The sequence below is a fragment of the Mugil cephalus genome, chromosome 3 (assembly GCF_022458985.1).
Source record: "Mugil cephalus isolate CIBA_MC_2020 chromosome 3, CIBA_Mcephalus_1.1, whole genome shotgun sequence".
Classification (NCBI taxonomy): domain Eukaryota; kingdom Metazoa; phylum Chordata; class Actinopteri; order Mugiliformes; family Mugilidae; genus Mugil; species Mugil cephalus.
The window spans coordinates 5,324,155-5,350,639 of record NC_061772.1 but is presented as its reverse complement, the minus strand read 5'-3'; the positions used below and the strand labels follow the sequence as shown (position 1 = coordinate 5,350,639).

Below are 26,485 nucleotides of genomic sequence, written 5' to 3'. Positions count from 1 at the left end.
TGTAGATTTTTGGTAAGGTCCTTGTTTATGAGTTGTGTTTGCTGACTTTTGCAGAAATGACGGACGTGGTAAGTCTGGATGTTAGCTTGCTGAACTGTTAGCCTCTGCAGCTTCAAGATGCCAGCAGTATCCTAGCAGTGGTGACATATGGAATTTACTACAGGACCGTCAAGCTTTTTGCGCACATGACTTCGACACATCACTTGCTCAGGAGTCCCACGTGAAGCATGTACGGTGCGGATTCAGGGCTGGCGCTTTCCAGCAAGAATTGCCTTCTCACTGAAAACCTGAGGGAAGTAATAAAATATGGCACAAATGGTGCTAGATTTCTGAGGCTGATACCAAAGGGAATAATGTAAATGTTAATATAAATTGTATAGTTTAGAACATATTTTAATTACACTTACACAAAGAGCTTAAATTATGGGAACTATGGAAACCCAATACATGCAGACATACATAAATCATAGGCTACACTATATAAAAAAAAAGATTAAGTACAGAGAGATAGATGGATGAAAGGCTAGTAAATGAAGAACAGTAGTAGAAGGAAGTTTTGTTTTTAATTGCTAAAATCTTGGCTCACACTGGCTAAAACCTGTAGTTTGTCTTGAAATTATTTATTTAATTGAGTTGTTTGTTCTTAGCTTCATCCCAGGCTGCTGTGTGTTATTCTTACTTGGCTCCTCTATGTCCCTCCCTACTATTTTCATCCAGGCCCTGCGTAATGGACCAACCTCGTACAAATATCTCAAAACAGACGCCTGAGATTTTACTCAGCATCACCGAGGTTCCCCCCTCTTACGCCGTTACATAGCCGCCTCTCTCCTCCCCCTCCCCTCCCCCTCTGTCACTCCCCTCCTCTCTCCCTCTCTCTGTTGAACACACGCGCACTCTCTTTCCTACCTCGCAGACGTTTGGGTGCCGTCGCCGCTCCATCCTATCTGACTGTTTCTTTCTCTCCACTCTTTTACACAGAGGTTTTTTTTTTTTTTTTAAATAAAAGAAAAAGAAGGAAAGAGAAGGGAGTAAAGTGGCCGCTACGAGGCGAACCACAACAATGAGTCGGTCCTGACTAAAAATGAATGGATAAGCCAATCTATTCTGAGCTCTAATGAGATTAAAGAGTCAGCGCAGACATGGGTCGTGGCGGCGTGGTACCTTTCGTTGATCTCCTCGGGGATCATTTTCCCTGTCAGCAGTCCTCCCAGCGTGGAAATGGCGTTTTTGACACAGAGGATGCCGCGGATGCCAGGGGACAATAACACACATTTGAATGCACGCTCACCTGTGCCGCTTTTGGGGCGCGCCGAATCCTAGAAGAAGAAAAGGAGGAGGAGGAGGAGGAGGAAGAAGTAGTACTAGAAGAAGTCGCGGCAGTAGTGGTAAAGGAGGACAAAATGAAGTACCAGAAATATATAACGGTGATGCAGATGGCCATGGGAGTGACAGCCTCCAACAAAGACTGCCTCCCCGTTAAGAGACAGCTGTGGTGAGTATACACAGAAAGAGGAGGAGGAGGAGAAAGAGGAGGTGCGCTTGTGGATGGGAGCGTGTGTTGCTGAAAAGAGTGCCAAAGGTGCGCTTTCTTGTGCAGGGGGTAGCTTTAAAATTAGCCTCTTTTCTGCGTTGTCATGAAATACAACAACAATAATAATAACTCCGGAGTCCTCGTTTTACCCGTGTCTCGTGTGAAGTTAAAGCTGAGCAGCTGTTGGCGGAAGTAGCCGCCTCCATCTCTATTTGCCATCAACAACTGTTTCATATTCACACCGGCGAGACGCTCAGCAGGCATCAGTGCGTGCGTGCTGTCGCTCCGTGTTCTCCTTTGGTGGACTCTGCTTGTTGTGATCCGTCTGGCGAGGGACGAGTTTCACAATACAGAGCAGGTGTATTCACAAGACAATGCTCCGATACAGCGCGCTTTGAAATGATTTCAGCCGCACCTGCATGCGTCCCTAAGCCCCCTCCTCCCCTGTTTTTGCGCGTGCCGCTCGTTTGACGCTTTCAAGTTAAATTTTGGTTTTTTGCATTTTGGGGTCTCAGATCTATTTTGGTGTAGTAAAAAAATGTCGGCGGATTTCTCCACTCATCACTTATTCAGTAGCTTCTTGCCACCTGCTTCTGGATCACAATGTGTATGGGCGATGATAAGTGGTTGACTCTCATTGGCTGCTTGTGTCTCTGAGTGTTTTCAATTGAATGTTGCCACCTAGATTCATCCATATTAAAATCGGGCATTGTCTACCAGTCTTTACGCGCTTCATCGTGTATCCACTCGTCTTAACCATCCAATGTCTTTCTCTCTCTCTGCTGGTATTTTTATTTCACATTGCAAACCATCGCCTCCAGTTCGGGTCCAGCCAGTGACGCGCCGTTTCCTATCGCTCTCTGTCACCTCATGTCACCTCATCGTGTTAATAAAGCCGACAGTTTTTTTAAATACAAAAAAAAATAAAATAAAGATAAAATATGGAGTTATTGCTATTTTTTATTTTAATATAGTTCGTTTATGTATGCTTTCTTTCGTCATACTGTACATAGGCCTGCTTGAGGAACTTTTGGTTCCTATCGCATAACAAGTATCTTTAAAGTGAAACACACAGAAGCACATTATATTTACATGTGCGAAGCAGAATCTATATATTTTGTTTGTTTTATATTTATTTACCTTTGTCAAAAAACAAAACAAAATACATCAAGCTAGCGCACAGTGCCACAAACTGCAGTTCCTCAAATGGCCACTTGAGGCTGACTCCAAAAGTGAGTCAGTCTCTCTGGTGTTCACACGTTAACAACAGAAACAGGTTTATAGCCTGCTACGGTAAGCGATGTTGGTCTTTGTAACGTGTTCTTTATTCATGGAAACTGTACATGAGGTTAATTTATATCTAACTCTATGTCAAGGCTATAGGCTAGTCATGCATAATTTAGGGCGTAGCCACTTTCAGTGATAGGCGGGTGTCATCTCAGGTTGCAAGCTGTCTGCCGCAGCTTCCCGCCTCATCTCCACTCACACTCCACTGTTTTTAAGCTTGGTTTATATGCCTGCAACAAATCACACAGAGCCTATGGCGGTTTATACGTGGTGTGTTGGCATTGTTTTGTAATGACGCTGCTTGAACAGTAGTCGGTGTAGGGTTTAAAGCTGCGCCCATCATCAGTCTGGCTTCAGGAGCAGCCCTGCACTGACAAGCTGGTGATGGCCGGTGCTCCACTCTTCAGAAATCCTTTAGGTGTTGTCACTGATGTTTCATTCATCTTTATATACGGTCGATGACTTTAAGTCACTCAACCTAATAAATTGACCTTTTCTACACTTTGTAAACGAATGCTGAGATTAATTATGTAAATTGATTCGCTTTTGACAGCGTGACTGGCTGTTATATGGTGTGCCATGATAACAATATTGGAGCTTCATGCATAGGCGAAGGAAAATAACATAATAATAATAAAAAAAAACATGAGAGTGGGCTCATTCAGCTGTTTTGTAATCCACACAGATAACATCAAGCTGGAACCATTATCCTTAAAGGCCAAGCTGGTTTCCAGTGCCATCATGCCGTTTGTAGGTACAAATGGCTTTATAACTTTGACCGTGTCAGAACTGGCCTCACAGGGGAAAAGGGATAGGTCTTCTTCTCTTAGCTCATATGACCGCTGTCAAATGTGTTGCAAAGGTGACTTGGTTTCGACACTTCTCCCTTAAGAGAGGCGCAGTAGTATGTCTGGGTCCATCACATCACGGAGGGGGGAAGGGACGCGGCCATTAAAAAAGGATTACTGTATCTCCTCCGACAGCCACTTTAACGGAGGGAAGCTGAGCCAGCGCGCGTCTGCAGTGTGTGTTTCATGGAGTCACCCCATGCATTCACCCTCATGCCATTTCTGTGTTTATTAAGAGTGAAGTCAGGGCCTTGAATCAGTAGGCTTGCGTGCACACAAGTCGCTCGCTCACAGTGAAGATGAAGTGATACTCAATAATGTAAGGCATTTGCAAGTTCTCGGTTTGCGCTGGATGTGTGGTAACCTTGGAGCTAATGGGGAAAGGAGTATGCGGTGTTCATCCACTACAGTTTTTAGACACGCAACTTCTTTCTAGTGCACTGATTCGTATTGCGTTAAGTCTTTGACCTTTGACACATTAAGGAACAATGCCTCAAAATATCCAAAAAGCATAAACAGTGCTTGATAAAGTGTATGGATGCCATCTGCAGCTTGAATTGTGTTCACATGTGCAAAAAGGGAGTGATGCAGATATGCTCTCTCCTTGGAGGAGGAAGATGATTGGAAACTGACTCACGTACTCTTGGCTAATGGGAGATGATGTTTTGCCTCAGAGGGAGCAATGGAAACATTTCTTTTTTGCCTACCAGCAGATGAGAAGTATATGAAAAGATGGTTGTGCGTCTAATGGTTTCCAAAACACTTTATTAGAAACCTACTAGCCAGAGCGATGCAATGCATAGACAACCAAACAAAGGACCACAAAATGACACTTCTGTGTCATCCGTTTCACTGAATGAGGAATGGGTTTTGATTGCTACAAGTTTATGTTGCAGGCTCGTTGGCTCCATCTTGCAAAGGAAGTGCATAATTTAAGAGCATGTAAAAAGTACAAGATGTTGCCAGTTGCAGATGATGCAAAGACTGTGCATAAATTAATAGCGCAGTTACTAGATTTATGCTTGATTCCTTTATAATTAATGTCAGTTTACTTGTAGCAACCAGACTGCATTATAGGAGTCTCTTCACTCCAGGACTCCAGCGCATTAATATTATACAAAACACACTGTAATTAGTCTGAGATCAGCCATAAATAATAATCAGCCTGATGACGTCCGTTTGAACTGGTGGCGACTCTTCCGAACACATGGGCGTCTCGTCCTGTATTGTGTACCAGATGTCTGCTCTGCTCGCCTCCACTGTGACAGCTCCGCCTGGTGTTCTCAGTCCACCTGCTTAATGATGCATAAAGTCAGCGTCCCTTCTCCCCCCCACTCCCCAGCACACACACACACACACACACACACACACACACACACACACACACACACACGTGCAGCAGCCCCTCTCCCCGCTTGCCTCTCCACATCCTGCCTCTTTGCTCTTCAGGAGAACGCACGAACACGTGCACACACACGCACACACACACACACACACACTCAGCGACTCCTGCCTTACCCCCTCCACTCTTTTAGTTCCACTCGTGGACTCCATGATGCGTAATCTCACACAAACCGACAATGTCTTGCATTAGTTACCTCAGCAGGAGCCCAGGTCCAGGGTGGGCCTGTCATGATAATCAGTGCTTTTCTGAAAAACAAGCAGAAGTACTCTCTTTTTTTTCTGCTCACTCACAGTATCTCTCTCCCTAAAGTAAAAATAAGCCTTTTTGTATTAGTCATGAAGTCTGATCTTGAAAACATGAAGTCATGGCTTTATTCTTGGAGCATACAACTCCTGCTCTCCAGCCTCCACAGCTCTCATAGAGTATGTGCAAAGGTGCACACACACGTGCTTGCCTGTGTGTGTTTGTATTCAGTGTTTCTCGCCATTAGGAACTCGCATGTTCTTACTTTGGCAGAACGGTTGTAATCTCCTCTCAGATGGTTTATGCCACTAAAGGGAACAGATTACATGGGCTTTATTGACTCGTGGCTCACCCCCTTAACCCCTCCCGCTCTCTGAGCATCCTGTGGGTATGTTTATTAGTGTGTGTCCCTCTGTACTTGGGAGCAGATATTGAATGTTTGTGCCAGTGTGAGTGTGTTTGTTGATTTAAGGGTTAAGACCTTGAGTTCTAACTTTTTTTTGGGTTCAATCTAGTTACATATAACGGAGAAAAAAATGACTTATATTTGCTTTGTTGGGTTAAAACAATTCAGACCAACTGAATGTTTCTTTCTTATGTCATGGTATATTTTGCTAAGGTTATATTGCAGTTTATTCAAGCTGTTTTTTACACCTCCAAGCATCTTATTAGCAAACATACTGAAATATTTAACGTTTTATGTAACAGTCGCATACCAAATTGAAATATCCCTACCTTCCTGTTATAGTATGGCTAGGTGCCAATGTACCATGGTGCTATTCAATATGCTTTATTCTTTTTAGCCCTCCACATTTCACTCTCAGTAATGAAATAACCAGCCTGACTGCACTTAGAATGTTGTGGCTAAAAGGGGTCTGGTAATGGCAGCATAAAGAGCCTGTGGTGAGCAGTGATGTTAACAGAGGCCTATCAGAGGCTCATCGTCTCTGGCCCAGACTCAGACGTGGAGCAACAATGACTTTTAGAATCTGTGAGTCACACGTTCTCGGCCCCTGATGGCTCTCGACTGTCACGACGGCTCACAGGGGGCTGACAAGATGGAATCCATCACTGCCGCCCCCCAAACAGAGAAGGACACAGCAGAGGGGATCCTCTTTTGTTTGACAGAGATCCCATTTTTTGTCCCTTTCGTTTACATCTCCTAATGTTATATAACTGAGGCTTTTCATTTTTCTTAGTATGACGTAACATTATACTAAGAGTCACAGGGGATGTGTGAGATAGTTTGATACTCACCAAAGCAGGTCCATATGGGTCTTTTTCCAATGAAGCATCATTCCTAATTATTTTCATTTACTTTCTTTACTTCAGGACTGACAAACTGACTCAGCAATCAAATAATTTATGACAACACATGTTGCAAACATTACCACACTGGAATTGATTGCAGAATTAAAAATTTGAAGACAATAAATTACTAATTGCATTTATTTTCTGGCAGTTATTCAATCTTTCATGTGCCTTCAGATTGACTTTCCATCTACTGTGAAAGATTTGAGATTAACTTTCCCAAATTATTGGTAGGACACAACAGAGATGCATCGAAGAGTCCAACATGAGCTTGGTCGGCCATGACCGGAGACTAGCACGTCAAATTAACATTCATGAGCCACAAAGTGGTTTAGGTCTTGCACACAGTGATACACATGAATGCCAACAATCCATTTCACAAAAAACTGAACAGAAAACCTAATTTGACATTGTAACATCATCATTTTGTTAAGCATTTTAAATTTGATGAAGTTATCAAAGCTAACAAAGATGATGTGGCTAAAACTGAAGCTGGTGGGAGCACACAGCTGCCGACGAGCCAGCATTTTCTGTTGTCTTTCATGAGTAGTTTCTGTTGTACTTGTTCTATTTTTGGTAAAAGGAAGCATGGATATTTAGATAAAATAGGATATACCGTAATTAGTTTTCAGTTTTTGGATTTTTGAGATTTGTTTGAACGTCCTCTAGCCTTTTGCAGTTTTCGAAAACTTGTTGTTTCTGTTAATATGTCTTAAACATTTCCATAATGGCCTCAGACCCTAGAGACCCTGTGGCAGTTCTGCTTTATTGTTTGTCATGTTTCAATTGCCTTCAGGCACAAATGAACCATATGCTTTGACTCTATATTTAAGTTTGATTTTGCATTTTCAAGAAAAAGACGGAGCCATGTTTATCTTTCAGCCTTTTAGCTTGACCTGTCTGCAGATTCCAGCTCATACGCAGATGTTTGATGAGCTGTGATGTTGACTTTTTGTTTGAACGTTGTGGTTTTAGAAACCAGCCACCGACCTGTCTGTGACCTTTGTCTCAGCAGGGTCACTCGGACATGTCCGTTGTCCTGCCTTATTTGATACGTGTCTATATGCCTAATCTGGTCCGTCCATCTGTCAGGCCTGTCTGGCCTCATCAGACACTTGATCCCACCACAGATTTCCAGTGCATTCCTACTCTACCCAGGTGACTCCAAATGTGTCCTTTGAATCATGTGTTTTCTTTCTCCTCAGACTTTTCTGAGTATGTTTTAGCCATCCAAATACTGTATTAGTCATTAGTTTCATTCTTCTGTTAGGAGCTCTTGGTGAGGTTATCTACTGTAGATCAAGCAGGATGTGTCACACGCCTCCTGTTGTCACTTGTCCCCTGGAGAAGGAGAAGAAACCAGAAGAAAAATGATGCATGTTGAACAGTTACCATCACCTCCAGCTGAACAGTCAGGCATTACAAAGCAGTCAGAGTGACCCCTGAGCGATACACTAACAGTGTCCCTCTGTCCTTTGTCCATTTGAATTATGGTTGTTCCCTTTCTGTCTTCAGGCCCATTTTCATCCAAGTTTGCCCATCAGGACCATGGCCCTTCATGCTTCATTCACTTGTCTCCTCTAGTCGCAACTTCTTTGTCACTTCTTGGCCTAACTTTTGTTTTTCCCACCTGTGACTTCGAGGCCCTGGTATGTTTTTGTTTTTAAATGGAAAGTAAAACATACCAGCTGGGTAAAAGCCTCTTTTAAAAGGTCTAAGAATATAAATAAAAAAGTCAGAGGAGCTATTAGGAACACAACACTGTCGCCCGATGAGCTGGAAGAAACGAACAAAGACAAATTGCAGGACGGAAGGCATACCAGGACCCACTCTGTTTAACATTTTGGTTCCTAGTACTTTGGATCCTAGTGCAGTGTTATCAGACATGATATAAGAAGCAGATGAAGATGAGTAGTAGCAGTAAGATATGTTGCAAGCCTTTTCTGTCACTGCATAATAACATAATAATTATGTTACCTGTTCAGGTAGTGTAGTTTATAAATAGACTTAAAGCAAATGTCTAACGTGCCAACGCCCATTAGGCTCCCTTAGACATAATGTCCTGGACCTACGACACACCTGCAAACCTGCAGGAGATGAGTTGCTGATGGTGCTCAACTTATCCCTTAGTCAATGTGTGGCATAGGAACACAGCTGGTCTGATTACATCTTTAAAGCTAGGGATGGGGTTTAGGGTAAAGTTTATGATAGGGCTAGGGTAGAAAAGTGGATCTGTTCCGTCCATTTTACTGGACATGATATTAAGTAGTAGATGAAGAAAAGTAAATTATTATGATAAGCCAGTCGCCTCAGAAGTGCAGTTTATAAATAGACCGCTTAAAGCAAATATCAAAAGAGCTAAGTTTCCGTAGATGGAATAATCTACGTCTACAGAGGTGTGTCATACGTCCAGATTGTATTTCCTGCACCTCTGTTCCTGTGTGTTGTTAGCAGAAGTCACCATTTGAATGTCATTATGCAGCAGATAGTGTGGATGATCCTACAACCAATCAGTCATTTAGTTTTCAACTCCAAATTCAGCTCCATGGTGCTCAGATGATGTGTATCACTATGTTGCTGTTACTCTTCTGAGCGTCACTGCACACAGCCCCTACCAAAACGATTATACTGGCCCAGCAAATCTCTGCTGAAGGAAAACAACTTTTTGCCACAAAAAAAAAGAAGAAAAAAAAGTGGTTTCTAGGATGATGTGTTGTAGGACGCCTGCTGGTATCAATCCATCTTTGAACAGTGGTAAGGTGTAAATGTGATGAGAATACATCCCTAGAGTTTGTGAGCAGTTGCATGTGACACTGAGAGCTTTGCTGCCTCCATAAAAGTGTCCGGATTGAATGCGACATAACTGCTTTTGTCCCGGCAGTCCTCCCTAACTATAACCAGTCACCCTGCAAAGTGCTCTCCATCTGAAGACATGTCACAATCTTGGATGGTGCTTGGGTGCCTTCAAAGGCCTACCCCATTCCTTTCTACACCCATAAATGAGGCTAATTTAAAAATAGCACTGTGCAAGTGCGTTTGGCACCTCAGATTTTGAGATTTTTATCCATCAGTCTATCCAGATGCATTCTGCAGCACGACAAGCCCAAACAAATAGCCACAATCAAAAAACACCATCTTCAGCAACAACAAGAGCAATGCATTGTGCCAACAGATGGTTTGACCCCTGCAGAGCGCTGATCCCAGCAACACGGAGTCAGTCTGGCTTTACATGAACAGACTCAGAGCAAAGAAACAGCAATGAAAAGCTGTGCTAGAGAATCTGTGCTGTGTTTTTCAGTTCACTGCAGTTTTTCTAAAGATAGTCAATACGACTCCTCAAAATTCTCAAAAGTGTATGTTCAAATATTACATTTTGTAGATGTCTGCTGACTTTAAATGTGTGTGGCTGTAAGTATGCATACTCTGTACAGTTATATATCAGCCTCATTTTTGACCTTAATGAGGTCGAGGTGCTCTAAAGAGAAGATATTGTATTTTGTGAGGCATCGATTAGCAGTGGCAGCTCAGTTGTTACACATACTAAACTTTTATATACGGTAATTTTAGACCACAAATCACTTTCTAGGTCGCACTTTTATTCTGTGGTGGTAGCCCATAAGATTAACTGCTGTGATGAACACATTGCATATTTTGCTCTTTTACAGCCGAACAGGCCGCCGCAATCCACGCAGTATAATCTCATCACGTGGGTACACAGAGGAAACGACTAGCAATATGACGCAATTAATTGAGCAGGATTTTCAAATTAGTACCATAAACGTTATTTATTGTCTCAGCGTAGATCATCAGACTTGAGACCACTCACGCTGCTCCAGTATGGGTTTTCTTCACTGATTTGTCTGTTCTCTGCTTGTTTATTCAAACACTTCTATTGTGTCTCTCTCCTGTGTGGCTATTTTACAGTCGCCATGGTGACAGAGTGAGCACTGACAGACTGACAGATTTGTAAGTGCACCAGCCCCACTCTGCCTGTTGCTGCTTGCTGGTTTGGTCGACTTTACAATTTCTACTTTTTCTGTTACAACTTATTGATTTCTTATTCGTATTGGGAAAACTTAGATACGAAGGGAATGTCTGACCCTGGAAGCAGCAGCTGAGCATAAGATGACTTTGTGGCTGTTCTTAAGATAGTGTCACATGATTACCCTCATTTGAACCTCAGTCCTTTAAGTCGGACCAAAATGGAAATTTTAAAACTCTTACGTCAACATCTGATGAGGTCATGTGATATCATTGACAGCCCATGCATATGTCAATAGGTGTTCTGTTGAGATATGCTAAGGTTCTCTTCTTTACCTTTCTGTGGAATGATTTTTCCACACTTAGTCTGTAGCATTTACACATTGCAGGGATTCTGGGATGGGGTAATCTGTAAAGCTTTGCCAGTGATCTCTTAAATCCAGGGCAGGAGGAGACTCTATTTTAGGCTGAAGGTTCATGTAATATTCATAAATTTCACCTCTGACTGTAGTTAGTGCCAAATGTGTCTTATTTCTTTCTTTTTGCGCTGTAAAACACGAGGCAGTGTTTGTTTGTTTTAGCGCAGAAGGTCACTCTGGGTACACTTGGTGAGTGCACTTCAGCCTGCTTGTGAGTTTCACCATATTTTTCCAGAGGCAGTGAAAAAGGAAACTTCTGTCTGCACTGACAGCCAGACTATGTCTTATCCACTGTCTTGCGTGGCTCAATGTATCATCCTAAAATCCTGCATAATCAATGATGATAAATCATGCATAGGCTAGAGACAAATGAGAAGTCTTACTTCTGGAATTCTGTATAGTTTTGACATCTGCACCCAGTTTATTTGGCTTTTTGTGACTATAAAACGTACAGTTTATAATATATATACTTATATATGAGTTGGTCTTAAAAGAGGATTCTGCTGATTGGAATCATTAAAGTATGCTTACAGTTTTTGCAACATTGTACAACTTTTTTTTTTTTGTTGTAAAACCCATCATGAGTCCAACACTGGGCTGCAGTGTTAAATTGGTGTGGTCTTTTAGTCTGTATTGTGTCATAACATAATATACTGATACGTGTCTGATGTAGTTTTTATCCAAGCTTTTTGCAGAACATAGCCTAAAAACAAAGTTATGAAACTGATTATTCCTTATGTGTTCTTGTAAAAAAACATATTTTTCATGTCATATAACAATGTGTCATGGAAGAAATGATGCATCAAATGTGCCAACGTGTCCAGATTTTCCTCATCTCCAGTCTGTGATTTTATTTTATCTACTGGTGTGGGATTAGCAGCGTGCGCTACGGGTTGGTGACCACCACACAGATGCAGTCCCTGACAGCACTCCTCATTCTTAGAGGTTCTCTGAGATTCATGAGCTGTTGCTTGATGTGTCAGTGAAGAGGTAATACTGTAAAGGTTGTGAAGGTTACACTGGGATTACCAGGACAAGGGGCCCGGCTGCTCTCTGTCAGTGAAAGTCAATACACAAAAGCTTCAGGTACAGAGAGTGCACTGCACTCTTGGACTGTGACTCAAAATCTCCCTTGTGCCAAAAAAAAGCTGACTCCTCAGAGAATGGACATGGTCCTACTGATGGTGTCCTGTGGTGTCTGGTAACAGAATGTTGTTAGTGGGGGTCTTTGGGTCCTATGGGTTGAGGGGAGGGGTCTGTGCGGATCATCACGCAGATACTTGATCAGTTTGGGATCTAGTGACCAGGTTGACACCTTGTGCTGTTCTTCTTCTTCTTCTTTTTTTTTTCAGTTTTTCCTAAAGGATTTTTTTGTGTGTGTGTCTGTGTCAGGCTGCATCCTGCTAGGGATGACGGCTGCCATCAAGGAGTGTCATTGCTGTGGGGTGGGGGTGTATGGTCTGGTCTAGGTGGGCAGTACATGTATCTGTAACATCCACATGAATGTCAGGTCCAAAGGTTTCCCAGCAGAACATATTGTCACAAGATGGTTAGTGCTATTAACTCCCCTGTCACGGGTTTTAATGTTGTGGCTGATTGGTGTACGTATATCATGAGATTTAAGGAAAACTATTTTTTAAAAGTACTGTTCGGAGCCTGCTGGCTGTTACATGACAGGAGGTTAATAAAATAATCTCCTATCATGGTTATTTGTGCGTAAGCTGATAAATGTGCAAAGCTGCACCAAAAAGGCTTTACTGGCAGCACATTTATGTTTATTGATTTCTCAGTTTATCTTAAACAGAGTTTCTGAACACTTCAGAAATTGAAACCATGAAGTGATGGTCAGGGTATCACTTCAGTCAAGGGAGCTTTTTCAGCTACTAGGAGACGTATCGTGATTAAATTTAACGTGTGTTCTCCTCATTCTAAGATGTTTGCTGAGCCTCAGTTCTTTTTCTTTTACCATGTATTTAGTGCTTATTAGCAATTGTTAGCGTGTCAGCATGCTAAACTGATAAAAATAAATAAAAAACAGTAATGATTGAATTTTTAAGGAGGTTGAAATGTTTACATGTCCAGGGCTGTAGTCTCCATGATGGAGATCAGAAACATTTCTATTTAACCCTCTGAACGGGGTCGATTTTGATCAAATTCTAACCAAAGGCCTTACACATTTGTAAGTGTTGTTTTGTGAGTCATTGGCAACCTAACTATGCTGTAATTATGTCTGAATACAACCAGCATTTGCCCTGTATGTGCAATAAACACAGCGTCAAAGGCTTGTTACCATGGCTTTAGACTCTTGCTAAAACGTAAAACTTCAGTTTACAGAGTCGAGGATGATAACAGTAATTCTGGTCTATTCCGTTACGTCTCCTCCTCCATTAAAAGGATCCAGGGTATAATCAGAGCACAGTGCCTACCACTTGCTTTGGCTCTGAATTTTTCCATGGGAACAACAAGGTAGTAAATCAGCACGTGTGTAATTTAAATCAGACTGTTTGTTATGAATCATGGCTGATACAAAACAGGTCTCCAGGCTATTAAGTAAAAAGTATTCTGCTGAGATACTGTGCAGCTATTACACTGTACTCTGTGCGCGGTATTGATCTGCCTCACGTTTTTTTTTTGTTTTTTTTTTTAGCCTTTTCACATCAAATAAAGTAAAGAAAAAAGAAAGAAAGAAAGAAAAACAAGTGACGGCAGAATGAATGCCTGTTTTGAGGTTGTAATCGAACCACTCCTTCTGTTGTCAGTATTGAACCCTTTATCAAAAGACACATTTTGAAATCCATACCCTTTAGTGGACATAACAGCAGAGACCACATGTATTGACAAGCCTCAGCTCTAAATTCAGGTGTAAAGTGCTTACGGCACACGCTGTGGTACAAGTAATGAGCTACAGGTAGTCAGCATTATTGGATTATATTGTATGAAGCAACACTGGAAGCATTAAGGCCTGTCAATAAACAGCAACAGAATTACCATGATGAATATGTTTTGGAAAACCATCAAGTATTACTATTGAGGCAAAGTTCAGAGGGAAGGGATTAGCCCAGTCCAAATCCCCATGTCCATCTCTTTGGACTTCAAAGAATCAATTTATATTATCATTATGTTTTCCTGCTGAAGGGCTCTTATGTGTCGGTAAGTGTCTTTATGGTCTTAACTAAAGTGCAACGAAAGGCAAATCAATTTTTTTTTTTACAGGTGAGACAAATCCTCAAACTGAATAAAACGAGTCAAATTACAGACGAATGAACACATTCATACATTCAGTTATGAGTTAACTGTTTGCCTCGGTTCTCCAACTTCCACGACTGAATATAAGAGTAGTAGCCCTATGACAATGCCTGACAGACTATCAACACGTCTCAATGTGTTCTCACGTTAAGGAAGGCCGACAGGCTGTCAATAAGTTCTCCTCCTCCCTTGTGACTGTCATGTGTTGTCAACCTTAACTCAGTCTAACAGCTTGGCACATGGCTTTGACTGATGCCTTGTCACTGTGATACCTCTGAAATGCAACAAATAGTCTACCTCCTGCGTGATATGACACAAAGAATGAATGTGCTGCAGAGTTATTCTTGCTACAACCAATAATCTTTTTCATTAATCTGAATATTAACTCGATTGGCTACTTAATTGTTTTCTCAGTGAATCGTCATTAAAAAAAAACAATAATTACCAAATAGTTTGCCAGTTGAAATAGCTTTTGTCAAAGCAACATTTACAATCCAAATATGTTTGACCAAGAAAGACGTTTCAGAGAGAAACACATAAATTGGGAGCATTCTGAAATGTACATATGAATCAATTGCTTTCCCTTGGGCCTGCAGTGCTATTTATACATCTAGATCGTTTTGATGTTAGATGAAGGATTCATAGATGTCGGCTCTGGATATTTCTTCTTTCTCTGATGCATGACAGAAGTATATGTTTGTGAAGCTGTACATTTAGCTGGGTGTTGTTAGACATAGAAATAGAAATTACTTCCCACATAAAACTGTGTCAAAACAGTCATTCCTTATGTCTTTCCTTTTCCTTGACCGTGCCAATACAATTTAACTAAATGTTAAAGGCTATTAACAACAAACAGACATTTTCTCCTCTCAGGGACGGTTATTTTGGTCCACTTCGATTTTTAATTTAATTTCGTTTTAAGGAATGAGGCTGGAATGGTCATTACAATGAGTGTTATTTTTTCCCTGACACTTCCCCTCAGTTTGCCTTGGAAATTCCCATTAATAGCATGTACGAAGCAAAGCAGCTTCATTGTGGCTTAATAATACCCGCTGACATTCAGCCCAATTACTCACAGTTGCTTGAATGCCACTACAGCCAGCAGGAGATGATGTCCTTTAAAAAAAGTAAAGGCAGCAAAGGGAAAGTTACGTCACGTTCATCCTCGGGGCATCTTTCTGGTTTCCCCCAGATATGCAACAGTGCCTGCTAGCCCTGTGTGTGATGTGGATTGCTCTTTCTTGGCGGAAACCACTGTCATTGTGAACCGTGTGGTATTTAATGGGTGCGGTTACGTCAAGCTTTTCAGTCCACATTCAAGATTTGAGCCATACCCAGAAGGTTTCGATAGTGTATCTAAGCTAATGAAGCAATATAACTACAGTATGTCATCTTTGTCATCGTGACTGTTAGACAACCACAGGAGATAACAGGTAGATTCAGTTGATACACAGTATATTTGCGCATGGAATACGATTTTTTGATGCTGTACTATCAGTTTATCAGAGGTTTGGCTAAAAATGTTGATTGATGAGCAGGAAGATTTAAAATAATAATAATAATAATGATAACAATAAAAACAATTGGTGATGTATACAGATTGTGCAGCTTTAAGTATCCAAATCATTTCAGCTCTCTGTGGCCATGTGATTTCAGTCAGGGACATGGTGTAGGAAGACAAACATAGTAAACAGATGCCTCTCTACTTGATTGGGTCAACAGATTGTCTGTAACATAAGGCGGGGGAAACATGGCTGCAGCAAAAATAACTGAAGATCCTTTATGCCTTGTTGACCTGGTATCTTTTGCCTGCATCACTGACGCCATCTCTCCTTCCTCGTCTGTCTCTCGCAGGGTGACCCCACCAGATGGAGATACGTCCCCCTCAGGTGCTCCCGGGACTTCAGATGGGCCTTTAGGTGCTACTGGTGGCGCTGGTGCTATGGCAATGCCTGCCACCTCCACCCTCTCGTTGCCCATGAGCCAAGGTAAACCTTCCCTGCGTCGCATCAAAGGCCGCATTCACCGCAGCAAGAGCCTGGACAGCATCGACCTGCTTGACTCCAACGTAAGACCCTCACACGTCACACGATATAGGAGGAGAACTGAGTGCATTTATGGTGTAGATTGATTGACTAAGTCAATTATTTGATTAACTGTTTACCCTAATGTCAGAAAATTGTTCACGTTTGGTCACATTCTGAGCTTATTTTTTTTAACAGCAGTACAAGATCCAAAGAAGTTCAGTTTTCTCAAGTCATTTAGATCCTTAGGATTTGAGAAGTTGGATGTAGAACAGTACCATGTAAATATGCTTAGAAATAACTCTGGCCTGGACACCCTGATTTAAAATGAGTAAAGTGGTAGTCTTGTGTTAAAAGCTGTGATTACATTTACTAAATTATAACTCCTGTTGTTTCCACGCAGACTAAATGTCCAAGAAGTCCAAACAGATTTTTTTTTTTTATCCTAATGGTTTCATTCAGATTTAACATTTTCACAGGCTACAGCACTAATACGAGTGCACGCTTATAAACACGCGCCCGCACACACTCACAGACAGGACGGCCGTCTGTTATGCAATATTTCGCATGAGCACATTTTAGCACATTCCATATGCCTCTCTCTATGACTGGTTTATTCTCATGAAAAGTATTAATCTGATAAATGATTGGGTAAGCTGCTTGGAACTAAAAACCCCTCCTAACTCTGGGATTGTCCATCGAGCTGAGAACTGCCTCTGGCCCTCTCCGTCCACTGGTCAACTCATGCGTGCTTGTGTGCGTGTGTGTGTGTGTGTGTTTGGACCATGAGTGATGTGTGATATTTGGGAAAGCAACCAACGGTTTATGATGTGAAAGCGTGCCAACCTGCTACTAATGCGGGCTCTTTTTTTGGGGGCGTGGGGACTACAGTGGACACACAGATAAATCTCTCTCTCTCTGCACAGCACACTGAATGTCTTCCTTGCCCCCTCCTGCTACTTTCTTTATGTGTTGACCCTCTGTGGATGTCTCCTTTAATAAATGTTCACAGTGTGATGTCTCCTCATCCACCCCCATCCTTCCTCTCCATGCTGACAGTGTGCAGCGTATATATGTGCATGTGTTTAAGTGCGTGCATGCTCATTGTGGGTGTCCAGTACATTAGATGGCCTTAATTGAGGGTTGCCTGGTGTGTCTGTGTTGGAGTGATTATGGCTCTTCTCCTGCACATCAGCCAGCCTGTCGTCAGAGTGAGGCTCGTTAAGGCTACGTTTAAGCGAGGCAGCATTTGCAGTTCACAGGAATTACTCCATTATTGATGTGAAGGAGAGTTGAAGGTGAAGCTGGATGGAGGAAGTCGCGGGGTGGGGGTGACAGTCAGGGACGAGCTCAGAGATGACACAGCACAGCCTCACCAACCTGAAGGGTGCAACTAACACAAACACACACTGGAAGACGCATGAGTTTGATTGACTGCTGGCATGAAGTTTCCTGTCAGTTTCTAATTTTGAGACAGAGGTGAAAATATAACTCATAGATTTTTTAAAACGACCTTGAGTGCTCTGCGGCATAAATGTTTGGCAGGCAGCCGTCTGGCTTAAATCAGAGGTGGTTGTTTTTCCTTAACCATGCAGACATGAGTGAGCAGAGGTGGCTTGTACTGGAGCTGTAGAGGCAGATGGCGAATGAAAGTTAGATGTGACTTTGCACCTACGTCGTCTGCAAAAACAAAAACTTGTAGTGGTCACGGCACACTTTGGGTCGAGTAAGATATATGTCATCCAAATATAGCAACACTGTTACTGAGGATTAAAGCTGGGTTGAAAGGTCTTATTTTTATCTTGTACTGACAATGGCACCACTGTGATTTCAATTCTTGGTATATTTTCATATAACAATTAAATAGATATTGCAGCTGCTTTTTTTTCTTCAAACTGTTGAAATTGAAGAAATTTACTAGCGTCAGAGCGCACACCTAAGACGCTACGCTAATGCTGTACTATGTGAATGTGATGGTGTCGTGTGGGTGGCTGTGGCTCAGGTGCTTGCGGTTCAATCCCTTGCCAAGTGTAAGCTGGCTAAAGTGTCCTTGGGCTGAACCTGAACCTGGGTTTGCTCTCGGGGGCAGGCCAGCATCCTGCTTGGCAGCTTCTACCATTGGTGTGTGAATAGGTGAGTGAGAAACATAGTTAAGCAGGGTGGATGCAGACGGTTTTAATGTAGTGTTTTAATGCCACAGGACAGGACACACAACGGCTATGGCAGTGACGACTGGTTGCTACTAAATCATAAATAACAGGGGTTTGACTGATGAGCTGGAGTATTTATAGCTCTGCACCAGGTGCTTTACCTAAGTGACTCCAAATGCCGAGTTTTAAGGAGATGTGTAAGATTTAATTTACACTACAGCTAACTGTAAATGCAACCTTGTGTCGCTTGCATTGAAGCACAGACCCACCGCACGTGAAATCGACTGGCTAAATAAACCGCGTGCCCCTCCCAGAGACATGCTGCCAACCTCTGCTCAGGATCAACTGAATCGCAGACATCCTGAAAAAGACCTGGAAATGGCTGAAATAACTCCGAAGCTCATTTATCAGTAGGTCAGACTCACCTTCCTCTGAACTTCTTCTTGTAAGGCTCCTTTCTCTGCTTCACATTTTTTGGCCAACCATGAATAGTAGCAGGACTGCCATGTTAGACTTTTTTTCACAGATGACATCTTTCAGATTTCATTCATTTTCAGAGTCATCGTTAATTTAGCAGTAACCGTGGACAATATCTGTGCAAAGATAGTTCACATGTCTTTAGTGAGGGAGGTCAGTTAACCACAGATCATTCAAAAGAACAACAGTACAGACAGTGCATTCAAGCCTTCAATGTCTGGAACAAGTTCTAATTAAACCACATTTGTTAGATTAAAAAACTGCAGTATTACATTGAACTTTCAATACACATATACAGTCTCATTTATCAGTATTTGTTCTGGTACAAACCCTTAGTTTCCTTCTCTGCCGTCAAACATTGAATTTATAACATACACTGATGTAATTACGGCTGAAAGTATTTCAGGCATCGAAGCCAGAGTTGTGGAGAGAGTGAAAATCAAAGTGATGCTTCACAGTTTTGCCTCTAAAGACCTTCCATCGGCAGGGATAGTCCTCAAACACAGGCACAAGAGAACCTGTGCGTTGGAGATCAACCTCCCTTTTCTTCGGTCTCTCCAACTGTTCTGTCCTCCGGCTGTAAGATTTATAGTAACGTTAAATATCGATGTGTAAACATTCTCTCTTTAAAATATTCTGGTTGGCTCTTTGTTTTCATATGACTTTTGAGCACAGAGATTCTCGATTACACCTCTCTGTTTGCACTAAAAACGTAGAAAGTGCAGAATAAAAAAAGACATCAGTGTCCATTTCGCCCAACGGACCTCTCACTCCGTGCATCAGTATTGGCTGCTGGTGGCACGTTACACAAACACATTAGCCTCCACTCTCTTCCCCGCTGTGGAACATCGCAAGATGTCCACGATCGTAAATTTAAAGCATGAATAATGGATGAAAGAAATGATCTACTTAATAATGCAGCGTATTCTTCCTTTAGTTTGAAGCTATTTTTATGTGATGAAAGAAAATGAAAATGAAAATTCTCTGGTTAAACTGGGCGAGCTCATTGAGGAGCTGTTATTTATTCAATACCGACCAATAGCTCCTCTATTTGTCTCCAAATGCAAAGTAGCTGCCAGTGTGTGGTTCGCTGTGGAGGAAGGGATTGATTCCTCACAACACTGTCACTCGGTTGGTTAGATAGATGTGTGTGTGTGCATGTGCGTTGCTGTAAAGTATGACCTGATATGCAGAGTCCTTGAGCTGAAAGTACACAGTGTTTTGGTGGCACAGGGCAGCATCTGATCACTGGGCCCTCTGGTTGGGTTCCCAGTAGACCTACCTGGCCTCTGGCTTTTGTATGTATTGGTTATTATGTCCAAGAAAGACACCAAGAATACACAAATAGTTTTACATGAGAGTTACGGTAAAAAGAATGCTATAGATGCTGATGTTTCCAGATGTTCATTTCCTGGTCTGTCACCTACTGTAAGTTTTGTAAAGCTTATCAAATATGTGAGAAATCAATGCATGACTGTTAGCCTGTGAGTGGCTAGTGCAGTCCAGGTAAAGCTCCCTGTATTCCAGAGTATAGCAGAGTTTTTAAATCTATTGTCTCTGGCCTGCATGCGTCGTGAGTAGCGACGGTTGTCAACCAGCCAAGATTTGTTAAGCCCCGTGTCGGCCATTCTTACAAGCCAGTTCAGTTGGCTTGTGTCAGTATGCTTTGTCATCTTGAATGATGTTTTATTCTAAATGGGACATCATTTCTATAATTCAACTATTAAGTGGTTTGTAGGGGGCTATAGATTTTATATAATACTATGTATTCTGTATTGCATTTGATATACTAATTAGACTGACTCTCCATATTAGAAATGCTTTCAAACTATGTATACTCAGAATGAGTCATTCAAAAAGCATCCTTTTTAGTGGTTGAACTTAAGATCTGCACTTTTTAACAGGCGACGAAAGCACTAGTAACAAATGGTAGATGTTCACTTAGATATATTGTTTGTTCTTGAAACTCCAAGAGGTAAACCCAGTAAAATCAACTTAAAGTTATCCAGAGTTGAGCAGCATTTCTTAATCCAGCTTCCAGACCTGTTTTCAAATATTCCACATTTTCCTAGTATTAACTTTACTGAGTACTTGATGGTGGGACAAATCTGTCAGTTCTCTGCCGGGTTGATGGCTGCCGGCCAGAGATGGCACACCCTCAAATACCCACTGACGGAGAGAGAGTGGAAAAGAGAAAAAGCGAGTGATAAATGTGAGGGAGGAGTGGAGGTTATGACATGGATGGGATCTGTGAGGGATGAGAGAATGGTTTGACAGCAGAGTACAGGATGTTAGGATTAGATGAATATATATTTTCCTGGACAGACGGGAGGCTCGGCAGACACCTTATAACTCATTCTCTTCATCCCTTGTTCTCAAAGCACAATGGTGCAAAATTGCATTCCACATACAAGTCGTTTGTCTTACCTGAACTGAAACGGGCTGCTGAAAATCACCTGCAGCCTCTGTGGTTATGTCACGTGCTCCTGCCTTTTGTCTCGACTGGAGCTGCTCCAGCTGCAACAGTGGTAATAAATTGATTAAATTAATAACTCCACAGCAGCACTAAGCTTCTCGGATGATCATTACTTTGGAAAATTAACTAAACCCGCTGAATTTTGTTTGCAGGATTGGCTGCTTTGGTGGATAACACTTTTCTTTTTTTTATAGCAAATGTAACTAAAGTACATTTTTCATATGCGACACATTTGAAGACATATTAGTTAATCTGTTACAGGGTGTGATTATTGTCTGTGTGTGCAGTGATACATGGACACACACTCACATCTTACGAAGATCTGTGTTGAAATACAGAGAAAGCTACACCTTCTGCCAGTTGTGTCTTAGCCCGCCTCTAGGGGCAGCACTGATACATTTATTACTGAGAGTGACACACAAAGACTGGCTCCTTTAGAGACACTGTATGTTTGTTTTCACTATTGATTTAATCATCATGTTGAACAGAATACGAAAATAAACATCAAAGTAAGAACCAGAGCAACATCTGATCGGGGCTGTCATTGTAATAGGAATGATATGCATGGTGGGATTGGAGGGGGCAGGTTGTACATCTGCATATAGAATATCAATACAAGTATAAAGGTGTCTGTTTTCACAGCAAGATGAATCACATGTAAAGCTACCTCTGAGAAAAACACCGCCTCCTGACAAACAAATATTGGGATAGTTAATTACTGTGGTTTCACATTGTTACTATACTCCGTTGTAGCTGCAGAAACAAAAATGTGACATTTCTTCCAATAATCACACATCAAATACAATAAATGTTGTTTGTTTTACCAAGTGTTTCTACAGCTACAGCTGCTGCTATTACTATGTGCCTAAATACAAATTCAGGGTAGTTTTTTTCAGTATTTCCACATTGATTTAAACTGAACAGACAAAACATTTGAACCTCACAGGAGAGGTAACTAACATTGACCATCATGTGACAATTCAAAGTTCTGCTGGGAAACATTTGGACCTGGTATTCGTGTGGATGTTACTTAGACATGTACCACCCACCTAGACCAGACCAGACACCCCCACCCCATAGGAATGACACTCCTTGATCCTTGATCAAGTATCTGTGGGATGTTGAGTCTCAACTGTTTGGAGGAACAAGGGAGACCTGAACAATGTTAGGAAGGTGGTCATGCCAGTTTATGCCTGATCTGTGTATATCTCTACATAACCTCTTCATTACATACTGTATGCATACAGCTACATTTATCTGACAGACGTTATAACTCACTTTTTACTCAACAGTAAAAGTGGTTTGTTACAGGTGTGAATTGTGAGGGTGGGTAAACAAACTTTTGCTGTTTCAGTAACTGAACATGTGTTCATCCTCCTGTGAGCTGCTGTGATCTGATTTTATGCAGCTCGCAGCAGGAGTCTGTGAGACAGCATCAAGGCACGGTGGAGAAAGGAGATGGTTGCTGAGAAGTTGGAGGTGTGCAGCCCGTCACCTGCTGTGTTTTTTTCCAGTTAAATGTGAAGCTGTAAGGACGTAGGAGATGTTGGATTTTCATTAGCGGCAATCTCTGAACCTCTCAGCGATGACGAATTAACATTCTGCATTCATACTGCATCTGTTTATAAAGCAGCAACTTAATACAGCATAGTCTCGGCTAATGTCACCACAGATGTGCAGTGCACCTACATAAATAATGCAACAATTAATGAAAATGAAAATCAAGCTACCTGCAGCTGTTTGGCTACACAATCACAAGTACTTTGACTTGTTGATATTAAGCAGGACTATTGCCTGTAAAAGTAATTGTGCTTGTGCTGCTTTCCATTAATGAAGGGTCTTGCCCATCTGGGACAGCCAGTGAAGCCTCTCATTAATGGCGTTCCCCATTAACCACCAGCAAATCTATAGGCTTTCAAGTCCCCTATGGCTTTCGTTTTGATCATAGTGATTCATTAGCTTTTTAAAGACATGAAGCTCTCTGCATAATGACGTGCTCCCTGCCCCTCATGTTAGCTCATCCCCCGGCACTGTGCATCCTTAATGTCAGGCAGGAAGGGCAGGCAGGATCAATGTCGGTTCTATAGATAGACGAAGCGATGATCTACGACATCCACAGCAGCAGCCAGAAAGTGTGAAGGCCTCATTTAATACAGGGTCATATGGAACTGTTCATATTAAATTAAATGAATCAATCACTCTCGGTTCGGAGACACGTTTGGAGAAGTGTCTGAAGGGACGCCTGCGTCACAGAAAGTGTGTCTTCATATTAATATGTTCAGCAGTCTGCTGTCCTCTGTGCCATATTGATTGGTCGCATTAGGGAGTCTGCAGGTCAGCGTTTCTCAGATGGGGTGAGAAGAAGATGGAGGAGTGTGAAGAGGAGGCATGGAGGAGTGATTACGGGGCATGAGAAGATATGATGAGAAAAAAGGGAGTAGGGCAACACGTGTTGAAGGACAGAAAATGAAAAGGCACGAGACGGATGAGAAGACAGACGGAAGAGTTACAGTATCAGTTTTGTTTTGCTCACATGACTACAAGCCCGGCCCGGCCACTTCCACGCTTCATAGTATTGATTTCATGTGCTACAGCTGGTTAAAGATGAGCTATTGTTCTGGCCTCCATACTTTCTGTTTACGTGTTTGTTTGCCGTATATGGATAGAAATGTTAGCTCGACACTAAATAAATAACACCAAGCACCGCTCTTGCTCCGCGATGTTTGCTTAACGGAGCAGAGGAATTAATTTCATCGATCTGATGACGGGTACAAAGCGTGTTTTCTTGCGAGGCGCTTGTGTTCAGTGTTCAGCCACCATCCAAGGAGCTCTAATGCTGTTACAGTAACACACATTTATCTTAGTAGATATTTCACAACCGATTTTGGTCTCGTGAGTGACAGTGTTAACTCGGTGACCTTCTCGGATTTTTTGATGTAATTTTAGCGTTCTCAGCCATCCCTGGTTGGGTCCCAGCGCTGCCCTTGCTCCATGTCTGCTTTCGGTGCTGAAATGCTTTGCTCTGAATAATTTATCACTCCTTAAAGCAATAACAATGCCTTGTAATCTTGAGCCAAATTAAGCTAAGCTGCATTTTTATTATGCATTTTGTGTTTTGTTTTGTATTCATTTTGGGCTGTGGTTTACACACCCTGGTGTGAACCACGTTGCTTCAGCTGTGGCTCCTGCATGAGATGTGTTGGATTATGAAAAGAGAAGATTGGGTTAATTTATGACTTCAGCATTCGTCTTGCACCACGTGGCAGCAGCAGCAGCCCAGTCTAACGAGACGGGATGGATTCTCAGCAGCTCAGAATTTAGGCCTGTCTCCTGTGTTTCCATGGCAACCAATTACTTTGCCCCGGGTGTGGGAGGTTAGGGTGACAATACACACCGAGTAACATAATGTGAATGGTCAGTTTTTACGCTGAGGGCCACGGAGAGGAAACGGGCGGTGTGCGTTTATATCAATTTGGTGAGAGATTTCAATAACCTGCGTTATTTATTATTGCTCCAAGCTAGAGAATATCTTCTGCCGCACCACTAATGCTTCTTTCAAAGAATATTTGCCACATGTTACTGAGCCCTACTGATGACTCTAAAGTGATCCAGAGAAAGGATGGAACTGAAAACAAGATACTCCTGATTTTTTCTTTGAAAATAACATTATCCTCCTGTCTCTCCTAAAAGATGAATAACATAGCTGACACGGCTAGGATAGACAGTACCGAAGTAGCATCAAATAATAAGTGTTTTGATACGTTTTCTCATATTTTTCAAACAGCGCTTTTAGTTTTTTCTTGAAGGAATTAATTATGAAAAGGAATTTCTAGTTTCTACTTCATATTTTCAGTCTGACATTTGTCAATACATGTCCTCCTCGCTCTCCGTTACAGTATTTAATTGTAACAAATGAAATGTTGTTGTATTGACAAAGAACCAGGCAGAAGAATGAAAGAAACATGCAAATGCATCAAAAACATATTTAGTTATTTTCCGAATTTTCCGACTGAGAGACATGTCGAGAAAATGTCCAAAAACTGAAGAAGCTACTTGGATCGGTGGCGAAACGTCTTTGAGAAACTCTACAAATCCGAGTGGCTTTGCTTCAGCTTGTTTTTTGGGTACACCATACCCTTCATCGACGCGTTTTGTTGTCATCTCAGATCGCAAATCTTCAAATATGATAAATATTCAAACACAGTGTACCTGTTTGTCATCTAATGTGAAGGCTAGGTTATAGTGTCACCTCTGTCCCTGTACTTTTCATCTCCTGTGAATGCGGCGCCCTTTCTGCAGTGTCAGTCTCCCCAGCGCTGCATATATACAGTATACGTCTCCAACCTTTTCCATCATGCGGGCACCTGCAGGGGCTCTCGTTTCAAGTTTGACTTTTATTCTCCCTCGCGACTAAATCATCGACCACCAGAAATGTGAAACTTTGTGTCAAGCGAGATGCCCCCGCGGGAAGTCACGATGCCGAACCTCGATCTGCGTTTGTGGCGTCGGTCTGCAGAGAGGAGTAAGTCAGCCAATCAGAGTGAACAAAGAAAACGGAAAAAAAGGGAATCAAGTGGGTTAAAAAGAGTCGAGGGATGCTGAGATGTGTGTGTGTTTGTCTTTCCGCCTGTCGTTGGAAGTGTGTCTCCGTGTCTGTCTTTGTATGAGAATGCCTCGGGAGGACTGCTGGCTCGGGGACAGGGGGCCACTCAGGATGGATTCGTCAGGAACCAGGGGCTGTGCTGTGCGCCATTAGGATCAAGGTTGCTATTTCAGGATGCTACCTGCTGAGAGATGTACTCTTTTCACAGTATTCATGGCCCCTCCGCCCAAGTCCATTAAACAAGGCAGAGATGGCCTGTGTTGCTGCTGAGTAACTGGGGTAGAAACAATTTTCGCAAGCTGTCCAGGTATATTAGCTCAAAGTTATATTTTTACAACACTGATAACTGCACATTTTCACTAATGACTGTAGATGCTCAACGTTCTGACTTATCTCTGGACTGATTGTGACACTGTGAGCATATGCAGCTTTATCCTCAACTGACACGTCTGCCCTTAGGCGTGACCTTTCATGAGATTACATA

The 26,485-nt window shown here is 42.1% G+C and overlaps 1 protein-coding gene across 6 annotated transcripts in view; it reads left to right on the top strand.

Moving 5' to 3' along the window:
* Positions 1–928: 928 nt before the first annotated feature.
* tjp1a (tight junction protein 1a) overlaps positions 929–26,485 on the top strand; it is an 86,423-nt gene continuing 60,866 nt past the window's right edge. For 3 of the 6 annotated variants that reach the window (XM_047581726.1, XM_047581721.1, XM_047581724.1), the window contains exons 1-2: positions 930–1,492; positions 16,126–16,339. In XM_047581726.1, the coding sequence (XP_047437682.1) occupies positions 1,401–1,492; positions 16,126–16,339 (306 nt within the window). In that variant the 5' untranslated portion in view covers positions 930–1,400. Of the gene's footprint in view, positions 1,493–16,125; positions 16,340–26,485 lie in introns of all 6 variants that reach the window. The other 3 variants (XM_047581720.1, XM_047581719.1, XM_047581725.1) reach the window with 2 other exon arrangements.